The 25,435-nt window shown below is 46.5% G+C and overlaps 1 protein-coding gene across 1 annotated transcript in view; it reads right to left on the bottom strand.

The window, feature by feature from the left end:
• Positions 1–25,435, bottom strand: part of TBC1D9 (TBC1 domain family member 9) — a 386,514-nt gene that overhangs the window by 252,622 nt on the left and 108,457 nt on the right. The window contains exon 2 of the mRNA XM_085641600.1: positions 8,625–8,735. Coding sequence (XP_085497726.1) covers positions 8,625–8,735 — 111 coding nt within the window. The remainder of the gene's footprint in view (positions 1–8,624; positions 8,736–25,435) is intronic.

The following is a 25,435-nucleotide window of genomic DNA, read 5'->3' as shown; positions in this document are numbered from 1 at the left end:
GAGGCGGCCCTGAGGTTGCCGGTACATTGGCCCTTTTCCTGGCCGTGGACGCAATGATGAAATCAGCTGTGACTGATCCTTTGATATATGGCGGGTCCTGTGAGGAGTGCTTGTATTTCTTCTCTGTTCTGTGAGTGATGGGTCTGCAAGTTCCTAGGTCCTTGAACGCCTCCTTCCCTTGGTTCATTACGCTTTGGAGCATGGGGAGGAACTGGCTCCTAGTCTGGATGGGGAGCAGTGTTTCGAGTAGAAAATCTGCTTTCGACTTCTCATCCAATTTCACGCCAAAAGCTGCTGCAGCTCTCTTGACGACCATGTTGTATGCCCCAATGTCGTCTGGCGGCGAAGGCCTCGAAGGATAGGTCTCCACGGGCTCTTCGGGATTTTCGGCGTCGATGTCCTGCCATTCCAGCTCATGTGTCGTCGACGGCGCCGAGCCGTAGATCGACTGCTGCTCCTCTTCCTCATCTTCTCCCTCATAGTAGGGGTCTTCTTCCTCTTCTTCAGGATCTCTCGACTGCTCTTCGGCGTCGAACTCTTCCTGTTCTTCGATCTCGACGACATCCGTCGACGGTTTCGTTGGGATTTTGAATTTTTTCATTTTCTCATCGAACTCCTTCTTCCTCTGAAGGATGCTCTCCATCTCCGCCTCGAGCCTTCTCTTTTTCTTCTCCATTTCGGAGGCATGTTCGGCGTCGAGCGCTGGTCTTTTCCTTTGTCGCCGAACGCCCCACCTCGTGGGCCTGCTTCGACAAACTCTGTTTCTCGGCGGCCTTCGGCACCTGGGAGTCCTTCTCGAAGGATCCGCTGGGCCTTTCGTCCTCGGATCCACTCGCGGTCGTCGATATTTTCGGCGCCGGTGTTCCTTTCGAGGACTTTGACTCTGTTTTTCGAGAGTCACTCTCAGATTTTCGGGGCCCTTTCGGGGGTTTCGTACTCGACGTGTCTCCTACCTTGTCAGGCGTTTTCTTATCGGTCTCTGCGACCGTGAAGACATCAGGTCCCTCGGCGATGTTGTCTTCAACATCGCCGAGGCCCAGTTCGTACAGCGACGGGGCCTTACCCTTGCCTTCCATGTTGAAGTTGGCTCTCCTCTGCCTTTCTCTCACCCGGAGTGTCATCGGCGTGAAGGCGAAACAGGCGTTGCAGTCCTTGCTCTCGTGGTCGATCGGCAGACAAAGGTTGCAGACCGGATGTTGGTCCTTCTGCTCGTATTTGTGGTGGCAGTTACGGCAGAATTTAAAGGGTGTCTTGTCCATTGCGCTCAGAGTCTCTGAGTGCGCATTTTCCGATGGGCGTCAAAGATTAAGAGGATCTCCTCCTTCTTCGTCATCCCGGCTGTATGCTCTTCCTCTCTGTAGTCTTCTATAAATACTCCTTCGATGAAACTCGTGTATTTTTCTTCTTCCTTCGTTAAAACTCTGGAGCTTCTCGATGACGATCCAGACCCAACGGCGGAAAAAAGAATCTGAAGATGGCGCACAAAGGTGGGACTTCCGCAGGAAGCACGACGACGCCACGAGAGGTACACCAAATGTTGGGACGTTGACACCCACCTGGGCTACAAAAAAAAAAAAAGACAGACTACGAATCCGGACCCAACCACCAGATCGCGGAATAATGCACAGCATAGTGAATCCAGAAAGATTCACGCTGCAAAACTAAATTTTATTAGGGTAATGGTGGACACAGATAGATTATTACTGAGCTGGTCGCACCTACAACTAACTTTATTTGGTAGAGTAAATTTAATAAAGATGACCATCCTACCAAACTTTATTTCCTTTTCAATGCCATCACCATACATTTCAGGAGAACTTGGTTAGAGAAATCACATGGGAGAGTAAATTCCTTTATTGAGCCTCCAGGGGCACAAGAATTTTAAGGAAGATATTGCGCAGGAAACGCAATTGCGCTACCAGATTTCCAGCTTTATGCATGACCCTTCCAGTCTAAAAACTGCAGGTGCTTATTGATAAACTTAGGGAATTCAAGGTCAGCCATATGTTCAAAGCAATGCTGACAGTGGTAATGGGGTGGGGGGGGGGGGAGGGGAAGGGAGACCAAGTTCATGTACAAGTTTTGAAAAACGAGATATTACAAAAAGATGAGAATAAAAGTTCTACAAGCTATGCCTCTGCTTCGGGTGCAGATTTGACGTGCAACAGACTTGTCATATTATAGTAGGTATGTCCCAGTATGGGACTCCCCAGGTAACCCTGAGTGTTTGGAAGATAAGATGGCAACTGTGCTTAAGGCCGCAGGGATATTAGAATGGAGTCAGTTGCTTCAGGCAGGGAAATGTTGTTCCTGGGAAGATCTTAATGAAGTGACTAGGGGATCCATCTCCAAATGTAAGTATTACCAGCTGATTAGTTGGGTCCGAGCCTTGTGTGGAACAAATAGTAGTACAAATGAGCTGAAGAATGCTTGTTGAATGGCCTCAGCGGAAGAAAAAGGGGTTTTATGGTATTAGCTAATACTCGACATCTTTGATGGAGACTTCAGCCTGCCTGAGACGCTGCTTGCCAAAGCCGCGGATAAAGATATATGGCAAGTATCTATGCACACTCTTTACAGCATGGTGAAACATGCCTTTTTGAGAAGGAATCCTCTGTTACGCCTTCACAGAGCGTTTTGGACACCAATGAGAATTGCCAAGCTGAGAGGGTGGAATGGAGTATTTTGTACGATATGTGGGCTGCGGGAAGCTGATGACATTCACGTTTATGATTTGTCCTATTATCCAGCAGTTTTGGGGTGAGTGCATTTCAACACTGTGTGTAAATTTCATGCCCAGTACCACAACAGTCAGTGATACTTCCCACTTTAAAGAAAACTCAGAACTTCCACTTATATGGCAAGCAACCCCATTGGAGGCACTGACAATGCAGTATTGGTCCTATATATCCCGATAAAAGTAGCAGGCACATACTTTTCCCTCGCACAAAGCCAACTCCTGCAAAGGAGATCAAATGTGACTGCAGATCGTGTGAGTAGCCCTGCAAACATCTCAGGCCTGCCACTGCAGAGTCTGTATGTAGTTTTATTCTGCCATTTCTGCCAGGTCCAAACCTTCCCTTTTATTACATATGTCACCCCGAAGGTAGGCAAAAGGTAGCCACATGGGCAGGGTGCAATGTATTTAAAAGGTAAGGCATGCATTGTTGTGTTTTTCATGTCCTAGTAGTGAAATACTGCTACATTCATTTTCACTACAGCTAGGCCCATCTCTCCCATAGGTTAGCATTAGAACTGCCTTTAAACATCTTACATGTGTATCTGCCAGTTCGGAGCTGGTAGAAATGTATAGTTCAGTGTCTCTGGACTCACAGTTTAAAAATACATCTTCAAGTTACAAAGTTCTCCAAGGGCTTGAGTTGAGCTTGCCTCCTGTTAAGAAGTCTCAGGGCAATCAAAGACTTCACCTGCATTCAACTGGACCCTGCGGCTGTGGGTCCTACTCTGCCTAGTGGTACCAAATCTAATTCCTGAGCCCCTGGAAGTGAGTTCAGGTGATACAAAGAAGAAAATCCACGCACCATCTTAAAGTGTAATTCGGAATTGGGGCAGCATCGCCAAAACCCAACATATCACCGCTGCCTGCACTGGAGCATGGCCTCCGCTTGACGCAATGACTGCGGTTACAATCCAGGCCCCAGCTTTTCGTTGCAGCGCTTCCAAAGAACAGCCACTGCGGGAGTCTTGAGCACTGCATCACCGAAGTCTGTGACACCCCGACTCCAAAACAGCGCCTGCTTCAATACTGTGGAATCGACGCAGTGCAGCTTGACTTTCGATGCTTCATCCTTGGGCGCCAATTTCTGCACAGACACTGCACCACAGCAAGGAACCGAGGCCGCATGCCAAAACCATAGCATCAACCCCCCTGCCACAGTAAGGAACTGACACATCACCTCCACTGCCTAGCAGTAAGGAACCAATGCATCCCCTCCCCTGTAGTAGTAAGGAACCGGCGCATCACCTGCTTTTTCGGCGCCTCACCTCACTTGCTCCTTACATGGTCTTTGATTTTTGACGCATCTAAGGTACTTTGTCCTGATCAAGTGCACCCATTGATTTTTATGAACTACAGCTTTATTTGATCTTTGAAAATTCATATCTGAGCTTGTGTTTGTTGGAAGGGTGGGTGAGATATATATATATACACACACACTTTACACATTGCCTCTGGGATGAGCCTGACTGCTCTGTGCCAAGCTACCAAGGGGGTGAGCAGGGGTTATCTTAGGTGTGTAACTTACTTACCCTGACTAGAGTGAGTGTCCCTATTTGGACAGGGTGCAACCCAGCTCTAACACCATGCCTAAACTCTACCCACCCCGGCCCCTCAAACACCACTCATCCCTGAACCCTAAAAGCCCTTTATACCCTTAAACTGCACCCATTCCTGAACTGTAAAACTCCTTCCTAACCATAAACTCAACCCATTCCTGGACCCTAAAAACCCATTTCTAAACCTAAGCCCCACCGATCCATGCCCCTTAAAAACCCTCACCACCCCTAAACTACACCCATCCCATAAACCTAAAGCCATTTCTGCATCTAAACTCCCTTCATCACCGTGTCCTTAAAGCCCCTCACCACCTTAAACTCCACCCATTCTTGAATCCTAAAGTTGTTTCTTCCAATAAACTCCACCCATCCCTAACTCCTAAAATCTCTCACCACTCCTAAACTCCACACATTCCTGAACACTAAACACCCTTTACCACTCCTAAACCCTACCCATCACCCCTACCCTAAAGACACCCCAACACGCCTACACTCCACCTATCTCTGAACCCTAAAAAAAACTCTCAATATCTCTAAACTCCACACATCTGTGAATACTAAAAACTCCCCACCAGCCTAAACGCCACACATTCCTGATCCTTAAAAAAAACCTCATCACCCCTAAACTCCACCCATCTCAGACCCCTAAAAATCCCCTTCCTACACCTGAACGCCACTCTTTCCTGAACCCTAAAAACTTACATTCACCGCCACCCATCAATGAACCCAAAAACCCACACTACCCCTAAACTCCACCCAAGCTCAATACAATTTTTCTGTAATATGATTTTTCTTTTAAAATGTTTTCTTTAATTTTTTATTTATTTATATTTCATAAAATTGTGTTACTTTTAAATTGGCTTTCCATGATTAGGTTTCATTCAATGCAGTTTCTCATTTTTCGTTTTTATATTAAGTCACATACATCAGAAAACCATATAGCCAAGCATGAAGACTAAGTTGATACCTCGAAATCTACAGGTGGAGTTCATAGTAAGGATAAGACATCCTTTCTAAAGGTTTTGTCAGACAACATTTTATGCAGAGAATCTTATAATCACCTAATAAAGTGTTTGCTAAAGTGAAAGAGTAGACCCTTTGGTCTTAAATACAGCAGTCACTGAGGTACAACAAACAATAAGGTATATGACGGAGGAGTCTGATCGTCATGCAGGGTCACAGACACATCCAACAACTCTCCACCCTTCCATATTATCATTTAAAGAACTGAGGATGGCTTATCCTCTCATAAGTTGTAAATCAGAGTCAAAGGGGAAGTTAAGCAACCCACTCCTGCAAGGGAACACTACAGTGCTTTGAAAGTAAAGAGTCATTTTTGCACACACACAGTATTGTATATAGAAGCACCCACCACTTTCATGTAAAAGCTTGATTGCTGGGTAGTGTGAAGAGACAGTGTGTCCTATTTACAAACCAGCCAACTCTTTGTAAATCGATCCCAGTGTTTCTGGCTGTGGGAGACATGCATGACTGAGGAAGTGAAGCAACCTACTGCATAAAGCTTGGGATCAGAGGTGTCGGTGGAGCTAGTGCTGAATCAAGAGTGAAGGCTGGAGAGGGGGAAATCAATTCTTAATATTTCACCATTAGAGATAATTATTTAAAGAGTTACTAATCATTTGAACACATTTGATAAATTGAACATACTAAAGGTAAAAAACATTTTTGTCTTAATCACATTTGCCAGTAAAGTACTTTTCAAGGAAAACATTTGCCCGTTTAATCCCAGAGGTAAATAATGAGATTAAGAAATCTGGGTTGGAAAATGAGACTCTCCCAAAAGCTTTCCTCAAACTCATTCTGCCAGGCACCCTTGCCAGAGGGCAATGTTTAATTACTAATAGTAGATGTTACAAGTTATTTTTTTATTATTATTCCCTAGTGTTTCTGGGTACTTGTGGTTATTTTTGGCACTCTAATCAGAAACGTGTCTTGAATTAAATTTAGGTCTGGCTCTTTTCCATCTGTAATCGACACCTGTATCTCTATCTTTGGAAAGCGGACATATTGAATGACTGCCTTTTACTTAAGATGGAATTTTCAGAGGAATGGATTACAATCTTGTCTTCGTCACAGGGAAGATTTAAAGGATCTGTAATCTTTGCCACGGACAGAAAAAAAGTCTCCTATTATGGCATAGCCATGGCATTCTATTTGCCATCAGTGAGTTATGCAAATTATCTTTAACTGAATATTTGGCTCCAGCTTGGTTCAGAATGTTTTGCAATATAGGACCTGCTTCAGATTGAGATCAGCACTGACAAATGCCCGCCCCAATTTGTAAAGAGCCCCAAAATGACTTAGACAGATTTTCCAATTCTCTTCTCACTCCAAGACCCACTTATAAATAACTATAAAAATAATGTTTGGGTATTTAGGAGCAAGGTATGCCGACAGCCATCTGTTGTCAGAAAGTTTGTGATTACCAGAAAAACAACTTAACGGAGCAGCACTGAGAAAGAGGGAAACAAATGATCAAGGCTATAGCCCTGAATGGTTCATTGGTAAATATATATCAGATGTCATAGGTGTGATCTGTTTATGTTTATGAAAAGTTACAACAAAGACACTAAGCCTCACATATTTATGTAAGCAGCATATGGTAAAGCCAATGTGCCTTTAAGGGTGGATTGTTGTTACATTGTGTTGAAGCCTACAGACATGTATTTTGTTACGTGGAATCTCAAATTGCACATATTGCAGAAGTAGGCATGCTTTTTTTGTTGGATACCCCCTCTGACAAACATTAGGGGAGATGATTTGCACTAGGATATTCTTTTCTCTGTCTACTGCAACAAAGGTTTCCTTGGACATATATATGCAGCTGTCGGTAAATTGTAACAGGAGAAGGTAACTCCATCTCAGCTTCTCTGAACATAAGTCGACCTGAGCCCGTTCCACAGAAGGACTAAAATTATGATACATTTTAGATAGAGCAGGTGTGCATGGTCTCAAATTTAGCATTACGAAATGGTGAAAAGAGCTCCAGAGAATCAAGAAAGTGTTTTTAACAATGGGGCACAATGCGATTTTCTGGGTCCCTCAAATTCAGGGTGGTGCGTAAAGGAAAGGTCCACACATTTCCAAATCCACAATCTTCATAACACTTTTTGGAAACGAAGAGGCTGCAATTTGAGATAAAGAGTCAAGGAGCGATTCTGAGTCCGGACTAGTTAGTCATGACTGCTGGCTGCGGAATTCCTCAACATGTTAATGTCAGGGATGTGACAAACAACATTAGTGTTTACCCAAGCAACAATTGCAATGCAGAAATGTGTTTTTATTTCCTCCCACACAACTCTCTAACTCTGATACAGGGGGCTGTGTGGTCGCATTACACTCAAGGTGTTAATGTTTAGACTTTATGTGAATTAGAAGCTGCTGAGAATCCAGAATGCTGCTGCTGAAAAATTATTTACTCTTAATATTCTCACTCGCATTCATGCAGTCTTCACTCTAGCCGTGGATGGGGAGATAAATCTATTTGAAAGCAAAGTGCTTGGCTCATGTTGTTATTCAGGACTATGGAACTCTCATCTTATAAACAAACTCCATAGCTACCAAGAAACGACAGCGCTTTGGTCTAGGTTGGCAGAAGTATTTACCATTCACGCCTAATTTATTTTTAAAAAAATGGGTCTGGTGACAACGTATTCTTAGTTCAAAAGGCTAAGATCTGGAACTGAATTAAAGTCAGAGTAATGTACATCCATGTCTATCTCTTTGCGCACACAATTATTATAATATACTTAACTCCTATATAAAATGGTAGGTAATGGCTTGTATGAATGTCTCTCTTCTGGCACTTCTTTGCAACACCTCATGCTTCTGTGTAGTGAGGCTGCTGTACCATGTTTAGAGCAAAGCGTCAGCCCTCAAGCACCTCACCCAATATCTCCCGTTCACGTCTAACTACAATACCATTGCCAACCAGCCAGCCTGAAAGATCCCCCAGGAAGCGGATATATGTCGCAGCACTTTATGACCTCTTCTGGGATATGAAGCTCAAAACGTGAAAATATGATGCAGTGCTCTGATGTAAGGGCACGTTTGGTATTGTAGTTTTCTGAACAGTGTTTGTACTTCAATTACCCAGTGAACATGAACAGACCTAAAATTACTCTCCAAATAATTTCCCATGGACAAATGGAAAATAATCTTGACCTATGTAGCCCATATATCTGCTCCAGATGAAAAACAGCAAAAGAGAAGCAAAGAACAAAAAACATGAGGTTTACCAAGTAAAAAAAAGTGAGAAAAGACTTGCAGAGAACACTGAAATAATGGAGTGTGATCATATCTCTTACCACAAGCAATAATCCAGTATGTTAGGGAGTCAGGAGTTTGGTAGAGTATTCGGTATGGTGCAACCCTTGCACTGGAGTCCAGCACCACATCAAGTGTTCCCACAAGCAGACCTAGAAGAAGCAGAACAATGTTTGTCATTCATCTTCAATGAGGGATTAAAGGCACAAATTAATGCAGAAACTGTTTTTACATTAAATAATGAGAGCAAACAATAGGTCACTAAAAGTAATTGTTAATTTTGCTGACATTTTAACATAGCACTACTATAAAGAACAGAAAACGGACATTTCCTGAAGACTTTGTTGGGGGGAAAAAGCGAATACAAATTATTAAGGTAATTACACTAGAATATAATTCTGACTGGAATTAAATCAATGTAAAAGCATCTCCATTCTCAAGTTGAGATACGAGATAGAAAAATTAATCCTATATCAAGACTACCAATTTGAATAAAATGCTTCAAAAAATGTGTATTTTGGGCAAATACAGTCTGTTTATGGGTTAGGAGAAATATGTGCTTTATTTAAGTGTTCCTTCCCTCAGAGGATTGAAGGAAATAATTAGTGGCAATCTAATACTTTCACTCTCAACAGCTGATCTTCCTGCAGGAATACATTTATATGAATGTACTTCATTCGTCAGTCACGCAGGTCTTTCTTGCTGTCTACTAAAACTGAGTAAAGCACATTCTCTGGACATCTACAACCCGGACCTAATTCTATGAGTGATTTATCCTGGGTGCCTTAGACCCTCATTATGAGTGGCCAACATAATATTTGTTATTAACCTCATCTTGCCACTCATTTACTGTTACAGAGTTCATGGTGGGGGGACATAATAAGGATGATAGTTTTGGAGGGAACAAAATTTAAAGATTTGAGTTTTGTATGCACATTTCTGAAAGGTTTTGCCCGGAAAATGTGTCAGCTTGAAAGTAAGTGAACCCTTAGGGTGAAAACCAACTTATCAGCAGTGTTTCTCCAGAACTTATAATTGCGATGTTTGCAGGTACCAGTAATTCCCATTTTAATTAACAAGCCACTTGTAATGAAGGCATTAGTGTGCAGTGAAACTCTGCTGCATCTCTCACAGTCCATTAAAACTTCTACGCCACTGAACTCAATGACAAGTACAATGATACAGGTTGCTCATATACAGAATTTGAAGAGAGAAGCAAAGCAGCAAACACTCGGCAGAGGATCCGGAGAGGAGTGTTATATTCAAGTAAGTTAGATGTAGCTGGCCTCCCAGCGCGCACTGGCCAGCCAGGATAGCCACCAACAGAAACAAGCATTGGCAAAGCCATTAGGTTTGGCGTTGGCTGTCAGGCTTTTGGCAATTCTTGTCTTGTTTTGTCATGGTTTTTGAAAACCTTTGTTTGGGAAGCTTCCAGGCCCTTCTCAATCTAAACAAAAACATTGAACATAGGCAAAAAATTTGTTTTGGTCTCAAAAAAGCACACACATTGCCATAGTACTCCCTGGCACTGAATGGAACTACTTTGTGTGTTGATGTGATCCTTGTGAAAGGGCACCAGGCTGTAACTCATAGTGAAGTCAGCCAAGGGCTGAAGTAGGGCAACACATAGCCCCTTGATGTATACTGGAGTGGGTAAAAGACAAATGTGTATGACTCAACCACAGAGTAATAGACAATGTTCAGCTGAAAACCTCTATAGGTAATTATGCCATACGCATAATTTTAGTAAAATAAAAATGGTTTTGCCAGCCTTTTGCCTTTGGGCAAGAAAGATAGAGAGAAAAAAGGAAAGAAGGAAAGAAAGAAAGATAGATAAAACGGAAAGAAAAAAGTGGAAAATAGTAAAGAAAGATGAAAGGAATGAAGGAAGGAAAGAAGGATGAAACAAAGAAAGAAAGAAATATTAAAATGAAAAGAAAGTAAGAAGAAAGAAGAAAATGAAAGAGCAAAAAAAGAAAGGAAGAGGGAAAAAGAGAGAAAGAAGGGTAGGTAAGAAAAAAGGGGGAACGAAATAAAGAAAAAGAGGAAAGAAGGACAGAAAAAAGGAATGACAGGCAGGGTTGCAAAGTTAGAGCACCCTCATGAGCTTATATTCAGCAGTCAGATAGGCCATTTCAAAATGAATTTTTAAAAGTATTGGCAGGAGATAGGAAGTGATAAAGCTAAAATGAGCCCTGTGCTCTCATCAGTTAGAAAATTCTTGCTATCATAAATGCAAAACAAAGTAATAATAAAGTCAAACAAAACCACTGGCTGGAAGGGAAATACCTTGTGTGTGTGCAGATTTGAGTGAAGTTTGCCAATGGCTGAAGTAGCCTGACCCATTGCCCCATCCCGTGTGCTGTAGTAGGCAGAAGCAAAATATGAATGACACAAGAACTGAAAATTGGATGAAGAGAAGTGACTGAAAGCCTCTTTATAAAAGTCTAATATACGTATAATTTTAGTTAAATTAACAAAAGGTTTTGGCAATGAAAAGGTTTCATCTGCTTAGAATGAAATATCTAGTAAAATCCCCCCGAGAAGTAGAAATAAAAATAACAGATACATAAATTACAGTACTGCTTAAGGCTGAAGAAAATTGCTTCCAACAAGCATGTGGAACACTGATTGAGAACAGAAGTAATTCAGGAGACATCTAGAGGAAAGATTGTACATGATAAACATACACTCTAGACCTTAACATAGTAACCTTTCGATATTGAGATAACCCCAACAAGCATTGGCATAGCCAATAGGTCTCGCTTTTGGGACCTTATAAGTATTTAGTTATGCAGCACAATATCCTTGGTGCAACAACATCAACTGTTGCATGGCTAAACACTTATAAGGTCTCAAAGGCGAGACCAATTGGCTATGCCAATGCTTGCTTGAGTAATCACTGCCAGGAATCTAGTTAAGACACTCGTCCTTTTATACGTTCGGTTTTAAGGTCTAAGCTCCAGGGAACTGGAAATTGGTATAGGTTATTACGTAACCATGGAATACAGCAGAAAAAGCCTGGCTGACTACACAATGTCGTCTTTCTGAGAACGGCTGCCATTATTTTGGTATAGACTAAAAGTCATGATGAGAGGCAAATGTTAAGAGCATGTTTTTTTTATCTAGACAGATGGCATATTATCAGGGCCGGACTGGGAACCAAAACTGGCACTGGCAAAGAGCTCGGCCGGCCCACCTGGGAGCGGCTGAGCTGTTTGCCAGGGCTGGTTTTGCCCGTTTTTGTTACAGAGCCGATTTTAAAGCTTTGCTGCAAAAAGGGCCCAGTAACAAAAACGGCCCCCAGGGGCCCAAAATCGGTCCCCGCCCTAGCAGCCCACCAGGGAAATGCCCGGTGCCTGCTATGGCCAGTCCGGCCCAGCATATTATACTCCTGCAGCCCTTCATAGAATGGACCATTGTTTTCATTGCCATTAGCGGGGGGCTGGGGCCTGGCTCTATATTTGTGATACTTGTCAGAAGCTGGGGCAGTTTTGAAAAAAGCTATACTCTATCAGTCTTGGTCTTCAGGCTAAGCTAGATCAAGAAGCTTGTGTAGTACTTTTTTGGGTTTTCTATCAGAGTCAGAACTCCAGCATTGGTAAATGGGGAGAGGGGTTTGTATGATTTGCATTCTCAATTGTTCGCTCCTTGATTCTCCAAAAATGGAGAACATGTCCTGTTCCAACATACCAAGAGTGGCTTAAAAAATATGCTCAGAACAAAGAAGTTTGAGGAGGCATATGCAAGACGGGTTGGGCGCTTAAAGAGATGTAATGCCTCTTGGCAGTATCATGACTAAATTGAAAATGTGGGCCCACTGAGGAGCCTAGCGCGCATCCAAGATGGTCGCGTGAGCACAGGGCTCCCCGGACCCTTTCTGCTCCTCGGAATTTATCCTGAGAATATCCTGATGTGGTTTATGGAATCTGGGAGATGAAGACCAGCTGAGCACATATCTCTTTTCAAAAATCAACTCGGACCTGGGAATCCTGAGTTGTCGTCGTCGGAACTTTTGGGACCCACCCGACGGAGGTGACCGGGGTGAAGGTGACCCGTGGGGCCGGGCTGCAATTGAACAACAGCGGCTTCAGCGCGGTGCCAGTTGCCGATCCACCACTTTCGGTTTCGGTTTTGGACTTCAGGAGACCAGCTGGCGGGTGCGCTCGGGGTGGCGAGGTGCTTCCTGGGCCTCTGCACGAGGTTTTCCTCCACCTGCCACTAGAGTGCCTATCGCCTCGGACCCCCTATACCGACATTTTGAGGTCTTCTTGCTGGTGCCCTTACACCTCTTGATTGGGGGTCCCCTTGAGTGACCGTGTTCACATGGGGGGCAAAGGGGGTCCCGAGGGGCGCAAGACCAAGGCCTCCCTCCGCGGGGGAGCGGTCCAGAGCAACAACATGGACCGCTATACCCAGGGCAGAGGGTCCCCTGGCGCTGCTGGCCTCCCCCCGGACGCTGCAGGGGGAGGCACGAACGTCTCTACGGAACTTTCCCTGCAGGACATTATGGGCGCCATTGCTGGCATCAGGGAAACCATCGCCACGCAATACGAGGCCCTGGCCCGTAAGATCGACACCGTCGCGATTGATGTCACCCTGATCCGGGCCGACCTCTCCAAAACTAACGAGAGGGTCCAGGCCCTCGATACACGGACCTCCACCCTCGGTGCGGAGGTGTCGGATCTGCGGGCCGCGCTTGGAGACATCAGGGTGGTCAACGATCATATGGCCCGGCGGCTTGAGGACTTCGAGGGACGGGCCCGACGCAACAACATCCGCGTCATAGGTGTACCGGAGTCCTCCGACGGCCGCCCGGTTGACCTCGTGGTCGAGGAACTTATCCTGCAACAGTTGTCCCCGGCTGGCCTAAGTAAGTTCTTTGCCGTGGAGCGGGCCCATCGAGTTCCGGGCGGTCGGCCACGGCCGGGGGCCCCCCCGAGGCCTATCGTGGCCAAACTATTCCACTACAGGGACCGCGACGCTATTCTGCAGGCCTCACGGACCCACGGCCCGGTTCGTCACGAGAACTCGACCATCAATTTTTACCCGGACTTCACGCAACTGGTCCAGAAACAGCAGATGGGATTCCAAGGGGTGAAGCGTCGTCTCCGCGAGCTGGGCCTAAAGTATTCGATGCTCTACCCTGCAAAACTCCGAGTGGAACATGGGGATCGGACAGCCTTTTTTGACTCTCCTGTGGCCGCAAGTGACTGGCTGGACTCGCTGCCGGACGGAGGTGGCCGTCCCGGACCCTCTGCGGGCACCGCAGGTGACGGGTCCCCTTTAGAATGACTTTTGGTCCTTGATTTTGCCGTTTTGCATTGTTCAGTTGGGTCTTACTTCTTTTGTATATTGTGTTTCACCAGGACCTGTGAGGGGGGCGGGCGGGGACGGGTCCCTTTCCTCCTCCGGGGTCTTTTCGTAGAATGGGGTTAGTGGGGCGACAGGCACACTACAAGTTGGGGGGGTTTTTTGGCCCGCAGGGGTGCAGGGTGGGGGGAGTTGGACTTGGGGTGGGGTTGGGGGGGAGGAGGGGTTGTTTTGTTGTGTGTTTTTTGTTTATAGGGCGAGGTATTGATTTTTGTCCACATCTGGGAACTGTGCTGCAGGCTGGGGGACCCTTGATCTATTGGAGGGGATGGGGGGGGACGGGTTGAGGCTTATGTCCTGGAACGTCAATGGGTTGGGGGACCGTATCAAGCGGGGTGTAGTGCTGCAATATTTGCGTCGTTTGACTCCTGATGTGGTGTTTCTCCAGGAGACGCATCTGGTTGGTAATGTTTGTCATGCAATGAACAGGGGGGGATATCGCCTCGTAGCCCATTCTGGTTTCACAACTGGTTCCAGGGGGGTGGGCATTCTCCTGCGAACCTCCCTTCCGGTGGAGATCACTAAGATAGTCTCGGATGACAGAGGGCGCTATGTGTGTTTGATTGGGAGGTGGGAGGGGCAGCCCCTTACCCTGGTTTCAGTCTACGTCCCCCCGGGCCTCCAGAACTCCACCTTCACTGACTTGGGTCGAATGCTGCTTGACCTTCCGGACAGCCTCCTGCTCATGGGCGGGGACTTTAATTCTGTGGTTTCGGGTGAACTGGATCGTCACCCACCAAGGACCCTCCCCGCTGCCCAGGCATGGCTGGGTGGGATGTTGGAGACCTTCGGCCTGGTGGATAGCTGGAGATTAATGCATCCGACCCAATGTCAGTACACCTTTCACTCGGGGGCGCATGGGAGTCTCTCTAGGTTAGACTACTTCCTTATGCCCGCGGCGCAGACTGGTCGGATTAGAGAGGTCAGGCACCTGGCGCGGGGTATCTCCGACCATTCTCCGCTGTGGCTTCTTTTTGACACCGGGTCGCGGTCTGCAGGGCGGATCGCTCCCATTAACCCATGGTACCTGCGAGACCCTACGACTCGCGACAGCCTGGTTAAGGCTATGGACCAATACTTCCTTGATAACGAGGGGTCGGTGTCGTCTGCAATGTCCCTGTGGGAAGCCTTTAAAACCGTGATCCGCGGACACGCCCTCTCCCAGATAGTGGTGGCTAAGAAGGTCAAGAGTGAGGCAGTGGTGAGGCTGGAGACTGACATCTCGGGGCTGGAGTCGGCCTTGGAGGCGAATGTCACTCCGGACGGGCTCCATGCCCTTAGCCTGAAACAGTTTGAATATAGGTCCCTGGTCACTGACGCGGCCAAAACTATGTATAGGGAGCAGCAGGGTCGACTGTACGACGCCGGGGACAAGGCGGGAAAGTTGATTGCGTGGCTGGACAAAAAGGAGAGAGTGAATCGTGTGGTCCCGGAGTTGCGTGCTGCGGATGGTGTGTGTGTGACTGAGCCGGATGAGATTGTGGAATGTTTCGCCGACCACCTCCGGGCTGTGTACTCCCCAGTGACTGACAGAGATGAGGACGACTCTCGCCTTCTACTGAGGGATATTGCCTTGCCCGGCCTGTCCGTTGAGGACCGTGAGCGGCTGGACGCCCCCTTGTCGGCGGATGAAATAGCGACCGCGATCCGCTCCCTTCGCTCGGGCAAGGCTATGGGTCCCAACGGTCTGCCCATTGAGCTATATAAATTGCGCCCTGATAAGCTTGCGCCCTTCCTCAGTCGCATGTTCCGTGAGTCTCTTGCGGCGGGTTCCCTTCCGGCTGACCAGCGTTTGGCCACGATAGTCGTGATCCCCAAGGAGGGCAAGCCGCGAGACCGCTGTACTTCTTACCGGCCTATTTCACTGCTAAATGCAGAGCCTAAAATCCTGGCGAAAGTCCTTGCCAATCGTTTGTTGAGCGTCGTGTGCGATCTTATTCATCCGGACCAATGCGGCTTCATCCCGCACCGCAACACCTCTCTTAACTTGCGGCGTCTTCACGGCGCCCTGGCCAGGGCGGAGCTCCTCTCCGAACCGGCCGTGCTGGTTTCTTTGGATGCCACGATGGCTTTTGACACCATCGAGTGGCCATTCCTCTGGGCTGTTTTGGCTAAATTTGGCTTTGGGGAAGGTTTTATTGGCTGGGTGAAGCTTCTTTACACGGGACCCATGGCTCAGGTGGTGGTGAATGGGCGGGTCTCTCGGCCCTTTGCCCTCGGCAGGGGCACGAGGCAGGGGTGCCCGTTGTCCCCTTTGCTCTTTGCTCTCGCCCTGGAGCCACTCGCTGCTTGGCTCCGCTGGGAGCCCTCGCTTAGAGGGATCCGGTGGGCCCCGGGCTTCGAAGATCGGGTCTCGCTGTATGCGGACGATATTCTCCTGTATCTCACCTCACCGCGGCAGTCGCTCAACGTCCTCTTTGACGTTCTGACTTCCTTTGGGAACAATTCGGGTCTCACGATCAATTGGTCTAAATCCTGCGTCTATCCTATCTCTGGTGGTCCTCCTCTCCTGCCGCCTCGTCTTCCGATCCAAATATCTCTGAGCGGCTTTAAGTACCTGGGGATATACGTTTCGCTGGACCCGGTGGCTCGCTATGAGCAGAATCTCCTGCGTCCACTCCGGCGATTGCGAGAGGACACGGCCCGGTGGTGCAGGCTGCCCCTGTCCCCGCTGGGTCGGGCCGCGCTGTTCAAAATGATGTCCCTTCCCAGGTTCCTCTATGCACTCCAGAACTCCTTCGACGTTATCCCAGTGGCCTACTTTCGGGAGGTGGAGAGCCTGCAGAGGAGACTGGTGTGGGACGGGCGGGCGCGTATTGCTCTTGCTAAGCTTACTCTCCCCTGGTACGACGGGGGCATCGCGCTTCCTGACATTCGCAGGTACTATTGGGCCTCGCAGCTATCGGCCATTAACCATGCCACGTATGCGCCTGGCTTGAATCCGGCGTATGAGATGGACAAGTTCCTGCTTCCCGGCGGGAACTATAACAGGGCACTTTACTCCCGCTCGGCTGGCCGGACCCTTACGGGTCCTACTAAGATTGCGGTGCGGACCTGGAGGGCTGCCACTGCGGCCACGGGCTGGAGTGAGCGACTAACATGTGCTACTCCTTTGTTTGCCTCCGACCGCCTGGGCAGCCTCTGGACTACGAAGGGGTTTGACCAGTGGGATACGATTGGTATCAGCAAAGTGGGAGACCTGTGGCATAAGGGCACGGTTAAGACTTTCGCGGTGCTCCAGGCCGAATACAAGCTTACGGACAGGGAGTTCTTCCGCTATGCCCAGGTTCGACACGCCCTGCTCTCGGTCTTTGGGGAGGGGACCAAGATCCCGGTTTCCTCGCCCCTCGAGGACCGCATACTTGATGGACATGTCCCTGACAGTACTATTTCTTTAACTTATAAAAAACTGATTAATCATCGGGCTGACCTCTTTGTGCGCCTCCGGGAGGCTTGGACGGGGGATGGGGTGGAATTGGACGACGAGGACTGGCAGTCTGCACTGTCGTCCCCCAAGGAGGTCGCCATTCCAGCCCGTCTCCGGTTGGTACAGCTTAAGATTCTTCACCGGGTGTATGTGACGGGTCCTCGCTTGGTCTCGATGGGATTTTCCGACGACGGGCTCTGTAAGCGGGGTTGTGGGCTCAGCGCCACCTTTCTCCATATCCTGTGGGAGTGCCGCGAGGTGGCGGACTACTGGCGCCGGGTCCATACGGTTATGGGACAGGTCACTGGGGTTGTGCTGCTGCCGGAGGTGCGTCGCTGTGTCCTGAATGTGTGGGAGCCCAATGATTACAGCGCGGCTCAGACTCGGTGGGCGGCCCTGGGGAACATGATTGCCAAGAGAGATATAGCGCAGCTTTGGGGCGCCCAACGGCCGCCCACCGTGTCAGTATGGAAGGAGAATATGGACTGGTGTATGTTCAGGGAGAAGACTGTGTATGTGGCCCGTGGTAAGCCGGGGGCATGGGGTAGAATCTGGGGGCAATGGAATGCGTATCGCGGGGGTATCTGTACGCCCCCCCTGGTGGACACCGATATCGCCATGTCCCCCTGACCCTTGATGGTTCCTGGCACCTTTTGGAATAACTACATATGGACGTTCATCTCCCTTGACCCCCCCCCCCCGTCCCCAGCCTCCCGGTACTCCTTCCTTTTGCCAGCTGCTTAATGGTCCCCGGAGGAAGCCTGACCCGCACTGTTTGCCCTTATGCCTCGCCTTTTGTTTTTCTTTTAGTTTTTGTGTCTGTTGGACTTAAGTCTCCTGTTCCTTTAGAACTATCCGGAGCCACTACGGGGCTGCGCCCCGGGACTTGACTGCAGCCTTGATAAATGTATATTTCATTCTGTACCTAGCGGCCGGCCCTGGTGGTTGTAGGCCCGTGCTTGTAACCGAATTATTGTTCAATAAAAATTTAAAAAAAAAAAAAAAAAAAAGAAAATGTGGGCCCGACCTCCTATTACTGCAACCTGAGATATGCTGACAGCTGTTTACATTTCCGGAGTATTAAAATGGTGCAGTTGGCCTCAATGAAGCTGCACATTAATTGCATTTATTTCAACATGTTAAGTAGCTATGGCATGGCTGCACTATAGTATGCCGCTTTAGTGGGGCACTGTAACTGCACTACCTGTTTTCTGAGTTCTAGGGGGGCAGAGGGAAGATTTACCTTCTGATACTGGGAGTTTCAGTAGCTTTTTACTTGAAGGTTTTAGGTGCATTGCTGCTATCCCACGTGAGATTGTAATTTTAAATGTAGGGACTCTATGAGGGGCAATGGCACTTTACTCTGTATCTGTACAAAACTGGCTTGTTACTAGAAGGTTTTTTGTGTATTGTTATCCAACTTTTGGTGTATATAATAGGGATAACTGATATAATGTGATTTTACAAGTAGGGACTGCACGAGGCACGATGGCACTGAACTCATTTTATCTGAACTGTACAAAACTGGATTTTCCATCTGATGTTCGTTATCTTTAACGTATTGACTGTATTTATGATAATTCCATGATTATGTTTGCACATTCTCATTAATTGCTTGTGTTTTTTATATTTATTATTGATTTTTAGGTCTGATGTGATGCACTATACCACTGTATTTTATATTGTATTATTTTATCTCCAGTACTGTATATTCACATGTGTACTGCTGTTCGATCCTAGAATAAAATAAATAAAATGTTAGGCCCACCTTAACACCGCCCTTTACTTCACTCATCAACGGAACTAAAAATTCTCCAATGTAAGCTGAACAATCAACTGAGAAGGAGCTGGTCATTAACAACTCGGGTGCACTCACTAGTGACTTCAGAAAAATAAGAAAGGCATACAGATCAAAGATATGGGAACTTAGAAAACTGAATGAAAAAAAGCAGTGAGTAGAACTTTATGAGGCATCGAAACCAAGAAATTCACATAAATTCTGGAGGCTTGTGCAGCAGAGGTCAAAAAGAAACATTTAGGAAAGTACAGCCTTCAATATCAGCAGCAAACTGGGTGAATTATGTTATGAGTGTATCAAACACAGAAAGCCCTCTGAGGAGACCTAGACCCTGGATACAGTGTCCCCTGAGGACACATTGGCAGAATGGGAGGGTAACACAAACATTTGCAATGCAATAGGTCTCGCATTTACGCAAGTTTAACCTATTGGCATTGTAAATGACAATGCCTTTTATTTGTTTTAAAAGCAAAAATAAAAAGCATTGTTATTTGCAATGTCAATAGCTCAAACTTGCGTAAATGCGAGACCTATTGCATTGCAAATGCTTGTTAAGTAAGAGTTCGAAGTCACCAACGTAGTGGGCTTTGCAGCAATGTATTGAGAAGTAGATGTACCATCTCACAAAAATATAACAAATAAACTATATAAAAAAAGAGCGAAAACATTTGGTGTTTAAAAGCGATTGAAATGTAATATAGTTGCCTTTTTTTAAAAATTAAAAAAAAAACTACTGTTTAATTAAAAAGAAAAGGAAATCACATCTTTTTTTGGTCTTCTTCCAGATGGCATGCTGCTACCGTGTGTAACAACCCATAATGCCCAAATTAATGTTGTGAGCTCTAAAATGTAATGTCTCTGCCCGTGCCCAACCTGAGAGAGATTTTACAGCTGTGAATGGCTGCGCCTCTACTCGGCTTGCGGGGTGTCGTATAACTAGAGTCGTTGCTTCATTGTCTCTTTAATAGTTTGAAGCCAGACTGCATTAATGCTCTGCGGAAGAGCTGACATTTACAAATGCGGGTGCCAACCAGGACAAAAACTTTATAGTAAAATAATATTTTGATTTACAATGTAATATTAATGAAAATTTGGAGATGGGCCCTCGTTGGATCATTTGAATTGTGCTTTATTTACTAAGTGTGCATGTTGATTTATGTAACTCGTGCCTAACTTCAAAGCAGTGTAGCGCTGTACTTTGTTTTTTACAATTTAAATAGCACAGCCTCGGCCCACGGGCATTGCATCGCTTTGCGCAAGCACCAATTACATTACACTAGGTAAGATTAATTTTTTAAAATATTGTTTTTTTACTCTGGGGAGAATCATAGGATGTTTGAGGGGGGTCATTTACATATAGAGAAGTGAGTGAGGGCGGGATGTCGGCAGGAGACTGCAGACAGGTGGAAAGAAGGACTCGTCCACCGTGGGAAGCATTGTAGAGTTAGCATCGGACTTCTCATGCTCGGAAGGTGCCCTGGGTGCACATGTAGTATTGGGAATGTATTAGAATGTTCGTTCAGTGTTGTGATTCAGTTGTGTACCTGCGCATGGAGTGAAGGCTGGTAGAAAGGTTCGAATGGCAGTTGCGGTTCGACCTCCAGACCAGAGAGTCGTTCCATGTCCTGGGTGAAGCCTATTAAGAAGAAAACACATTTGAAGCAGATAATGGTGTGAGCCTACTACAATTACTGCATTTGGCGACGATTAGGGAATTTGCTTCACCCACCGGCGGATCTCACACTGATCAAAAGAGCGTGACAATTGGAGTTCCTGGTGAGCTGCGGCCGGGCACAGGAGGTCAAGTGCTGCCCCGCGCGTCAATAGTCAATGGGATACAGGAGACATACCTCCCACTCCTGATTTAGGTGAGGGACACAGCTTCCGTAGTTCCCGCATTTACGACGGCCTGAATGCGCTCCTCGTGTGTCAGTTCGAGCACCTGCATGTGGAGAAGCCCGGCTGAGGTCTGACGCATCTGTGGCTCCTACGCTGCGATTGCCGAATGTCAGTTTGCCGGCAGGGCGGAAAACAGAGACTTAACAAGTCAGAGAGAGCAATAAAATATCTCATTAGTCACTTCCAGGAAGGTCGTAAGAGGTGTCTGATGTGTCAATTACCTACGGGAGCAACACAGAAGGAAGGGTGACTGCTTCAGTGGTGTGGTGGAATCGGCACACTTAAGTGAGGCTTCTGGTTTAATCTTCACCTGGCGCTGTTCAGGATTTTAAGCAAAACAAGTAACCTGAGACGAGAATGCTAAAGAAAATACAGCCGTGAAAGTGAAAGTATTATCACGCGCTGTAAGGGTGCCTGAAAATAAAGCTGACGAAGAGGGAGGGGGAGAAGGGAGGGGGTAGTGAGAGCAGAGAGAAAGAGGGGGTGGAGGAGCATTGTAAGGCTTAATGAGCCATTACAAAAGCCAGAAGGCCTGTGCACATTCACGCGCGCGTGCCCGCAAGCTGAGGCCAGCAAAAGCCTCTCTAGTAGCTTCTATACATAAAACAATGTGGAACAACTGGAAAACAAACGCTAGGTGCATTCTACCAAGCTGCTTAAGTCACTTCCCAGTGTGAGGACAGGGATGCTACACAATACGGGTGCGATGGGGCTTGAAGAAAGACCAAAATAGTACCGCACCCTATGAAACGGGGCAAAGCGGAACAGAATACGTTTTGAGCCGGGATGAGTACCTTTGCCGAAGTAAGTGGGGAAGTCTCGAAGGCTCTGGTAAACCAAAGAAAATGGAGAAATATCCTCATTCATTAATACGATAACCAGATACTATGAGAATACGGTACACAAATGTTGTTTCTTTTAGTGTGTGATTACAAGGTCCACCCGCCTCTTTATCTCAATGGAGCAATGAAGGGAGTGTTTTAATGTAAAGATTACGCATAAATGTAACTAGCATGAACACACAATTTGCACAGGGGATAGTATTGATCGAGACAGTGTGCAGTTTGTCAAGGGCCACAATACACACACTAGGCACAATTTGGTTACAAGGTCAAATTGATCAATGGGTTTAGTTCATGGAGTGATCGCACAATTGTGTGTTTGTCCTGCATTTTGTGCAGATTTGCGAGCACACGGATAGTCATGGAATGCATGAATACATGGCAATTCAGCTCTATTAATTGTCATATCTCTTGTACCAACAGACAGATGCAAAAACTTGACCAAGTAGATAATTACGTATGAAGTGCATGATTCTGGTGAATAAGTATTTCACATTTTGCTGTGCATGAATAGCAGTGAGCACAAAACTGAGATCCTTGCAAGGTCCTGAAGAAAGTCAACTAACCCGTTGAGGCATTGGTGTGATGGCTGAAACGCGTTGACCATGGAGGATAGATGCTTTCTCACTGAATGTACCCACCCATTTTTAGGCCTCGCCTACGCAGCGCTGCATAGGAGGGCCTTTAGCCGTCGCTCTGCTCATTTTCAAGCACACACTCGTACTTGTGGCGGCATCCACCTTGCGGGAGCGAGAAGCGGCGCGCCACAAGCACGAGTGCTGTGCTTGAAAAGTGAAGACTGCGCACGCACACACAACTTGCGAAAACAGCTGCTGCTTGTTAATTAGTGCAGCGCGCCGCGCACCACTCGCGTGTTTAGCTGCTGCTTGTTTTTCTAGCGCGTGCCCGCCCGTTCAAATGTGTGGTCTTACTGATTCAGTGTAAGAGGGTTTGTTGAACCTAGTTACCCAGTTACATGTCTGCAGCTCTAGCCACTATACCACATAATTTCCCAGTATAAATAGCGATCATAAAAGTGATATTGGTAGTTTTCTTTTAAAGTAGAAATACCCATCAAAATGCAAACATGTATTGTTTTCACCTGACATTGTTCGATTATATCCAAATTGTCCATTCTGAGCGTTCTGCTGTTTGCTTTCCTTCCACCCCTCCTCATGTTGCAATGTACTCCCCCTAAAGTAAATACATCTGAGGTAATTTGAACCCTTCCAAGCCCGCGTTACTCATCATATCATTCAGGCTCTCAGAAGGCCTCGATAATGTGAACGGACCGTCTTTCAATATACCCTTCCACACCAGCTCTTAGGTGAGTGAGCTCTTCCCATCATTAGCCCAGTTGCAGCCTGTCGCCCCTTCCTGCCAGATGGCTTCCGAGCTGTCTCTCTGTGTGCACGCCCAGTCAGGGGCGATGAGAGACGGCTCTGACTGGCACGGACCGACGCCTCACTTTGGGTGGTGATGACGTTGTGTCGCAGAACCTCCAGGGGAGCCTTTCAGAGGCCGCTATTGTCATGTTAAAGTGCTCTGTGCGTGTGAGCTTCTCACAGGGCGTCAGGCCCCTCACCCTCCACAGGCTCCCCACTCAACCGAAGGCTCCCCAGCGAGGTGAATGAAGGTGCCAAAATACGCAAGCGGAAACGTGTCAAAACCAGGTCTTTCAAGTCACTGATTTTTTAGGTCTCGCCTGACCCAGCGCATGCACTGGTCTGGCGAGACTTTTTGAGAGGGCTCCAAAAAGTGCTACCAGGCCAGCCTAGAGCTACAGTGCATGTGCGCGGGCGCGCACGCCACGCTTGACCGCGATTACTTTCACTTTCACTGCCGCACGGCCGCTTGGCATAGCCAAAAGGTTTCGCTTTTGGGACCTTATAAGTATTTAGTTATGCAACTGTTGCATGGCTAAACACTTATAAGGTCCCAAAGGCGAGACCTATTGGCTATGCCAATGCTTGTTTTTGTTTGTTATCAGGTGTGTTAATTTAATCAAACTTAATTCAACTGCATTACAACTACAATTAGATAAAATGTTTCAACTACAGTAACTCCCTGTTCTATCACAATTTAGACATCTGGAAATTTTAGCTTACGAGCAGTCCGCTGGATCGGAGGATGCCTTTAAAATTGTTTAATTTCAGAATTTGCAAACAACGCAAGCGTTTTCTACGGCTATGTCATCAATCACTTTCTAATATCTATCACTCCTATAATTTCAATTACAATTATGAAGTATGTTGTGACAATTGCTTCAAATCAAACAAACAAAACTGCATCTCCTAGAAGGCACTGTTGTCAAATGAAAGGCCAGGGTGGAAAATTTAGTGAGCTAATGACATGTTGATATGTTTCGAGCAAAGTTTGTATCCTCCCTCGCCTTGAGGCAAGGTCAAGACGTAGTTGCTCAGGACACAGGGAATCATCTACATTGGTCCTTGGTTGATGTGGCAGTGCGCTAAGTCTGTGTCCACTTCGTCAATTGTTTTAGAAGCATACCTAGTTAGGGGTCAGATGTGTTATACAGCACACCCAGTCCTGGATTTCTTAACCAACAACCCTGTATTGTGGGAGTTGAACCTCATCAATGTCAGTGCTGTGGCATAATTAGTGCAGGAGGTACAATGCCACAGGGGCCAAGGGGTTGTAAGTGTGCCCTCCACCCAATTATGAATGTTTTTGCTACCCATCTGGGTGGCACTGTGGCTCACTACACATGCTTGTGTTGGAGCCCATGATATCCTTGCTACACAACTGATAGATCCGCATTATTAGTATACAAGTAGATTGTTCGGCATGCAATATGGTTCCTTACAAAACACAGAACTGGCTGCAGTGTCACATATACGATGTAAGCACTTGGTTTGTATGTTGCAGAAATGGATATCACTAGTTTGTGAGAAAGCAATTACAGTCTCTAAGAGATGGGTTTGAGGGCGGTCAGAGTTTATAAGAAAAAGCATTATCTCATATTAAGCATTACTTGGTCACTGTGTCTCAAGCTTTAAATGGGTAGATATTGAAACAGTTCCATTTTATGTCTTCTGTAGAATAGGTGGCTAAGCTCTGCCTGAAAAGTTGTAACTAAGGAAACAGATATTGGCATAGCCAATAGGTCTCGCCTTTGGGACCTTATAAGTGTTTAGTTATCCAGTACAATATCCTTGGTGCAACAACATCAAGTGTTGCATGGCTAAAAACGTATAAGGTCCCAAAGGAGAGACCTATTGGCTATGCCAATGCTTGTTTTACCTTGTCAGGGTGCCAATAACAAAAATATTCTTGGGGACACCTTAGACAATTATTATTATAGGATGCCTTTAACAATCAAAGAGCTCCCTTCGTTTACAAGGTTATGCCCATCCACATATATTAGGTATCTGGACGAGAACTCAATGATGAAGCATGCCACTGGGAATCCCAGTGGGTGAGAGGTCTTTTAACCACCTTAGGGGATTCCTCCAAGTAAGGTGAATAAGAGGAAAACACAGATTATAAGAA

The sequence above is a fragment of the Triturus cristatus genome, chromosome 2_2 (genome assembly GCF_964204655.1).
Source record: "Triturus cristatus chromosome 2_2, aTriCri1.1, whole genome shotgun sequence".
In the NCBI taxonomy this organism is placed as follows: Eukaryota; Metazoa; Chordata; class Amphibia; order Caudata; family Salamandridae; genus Triturus; species Triturus cristatus.
The sequence above is the reverse complement of the archived record's forward strand: the minus strand, read 5'-3'. Positions and strand labels throughout refer to the sequence as shown.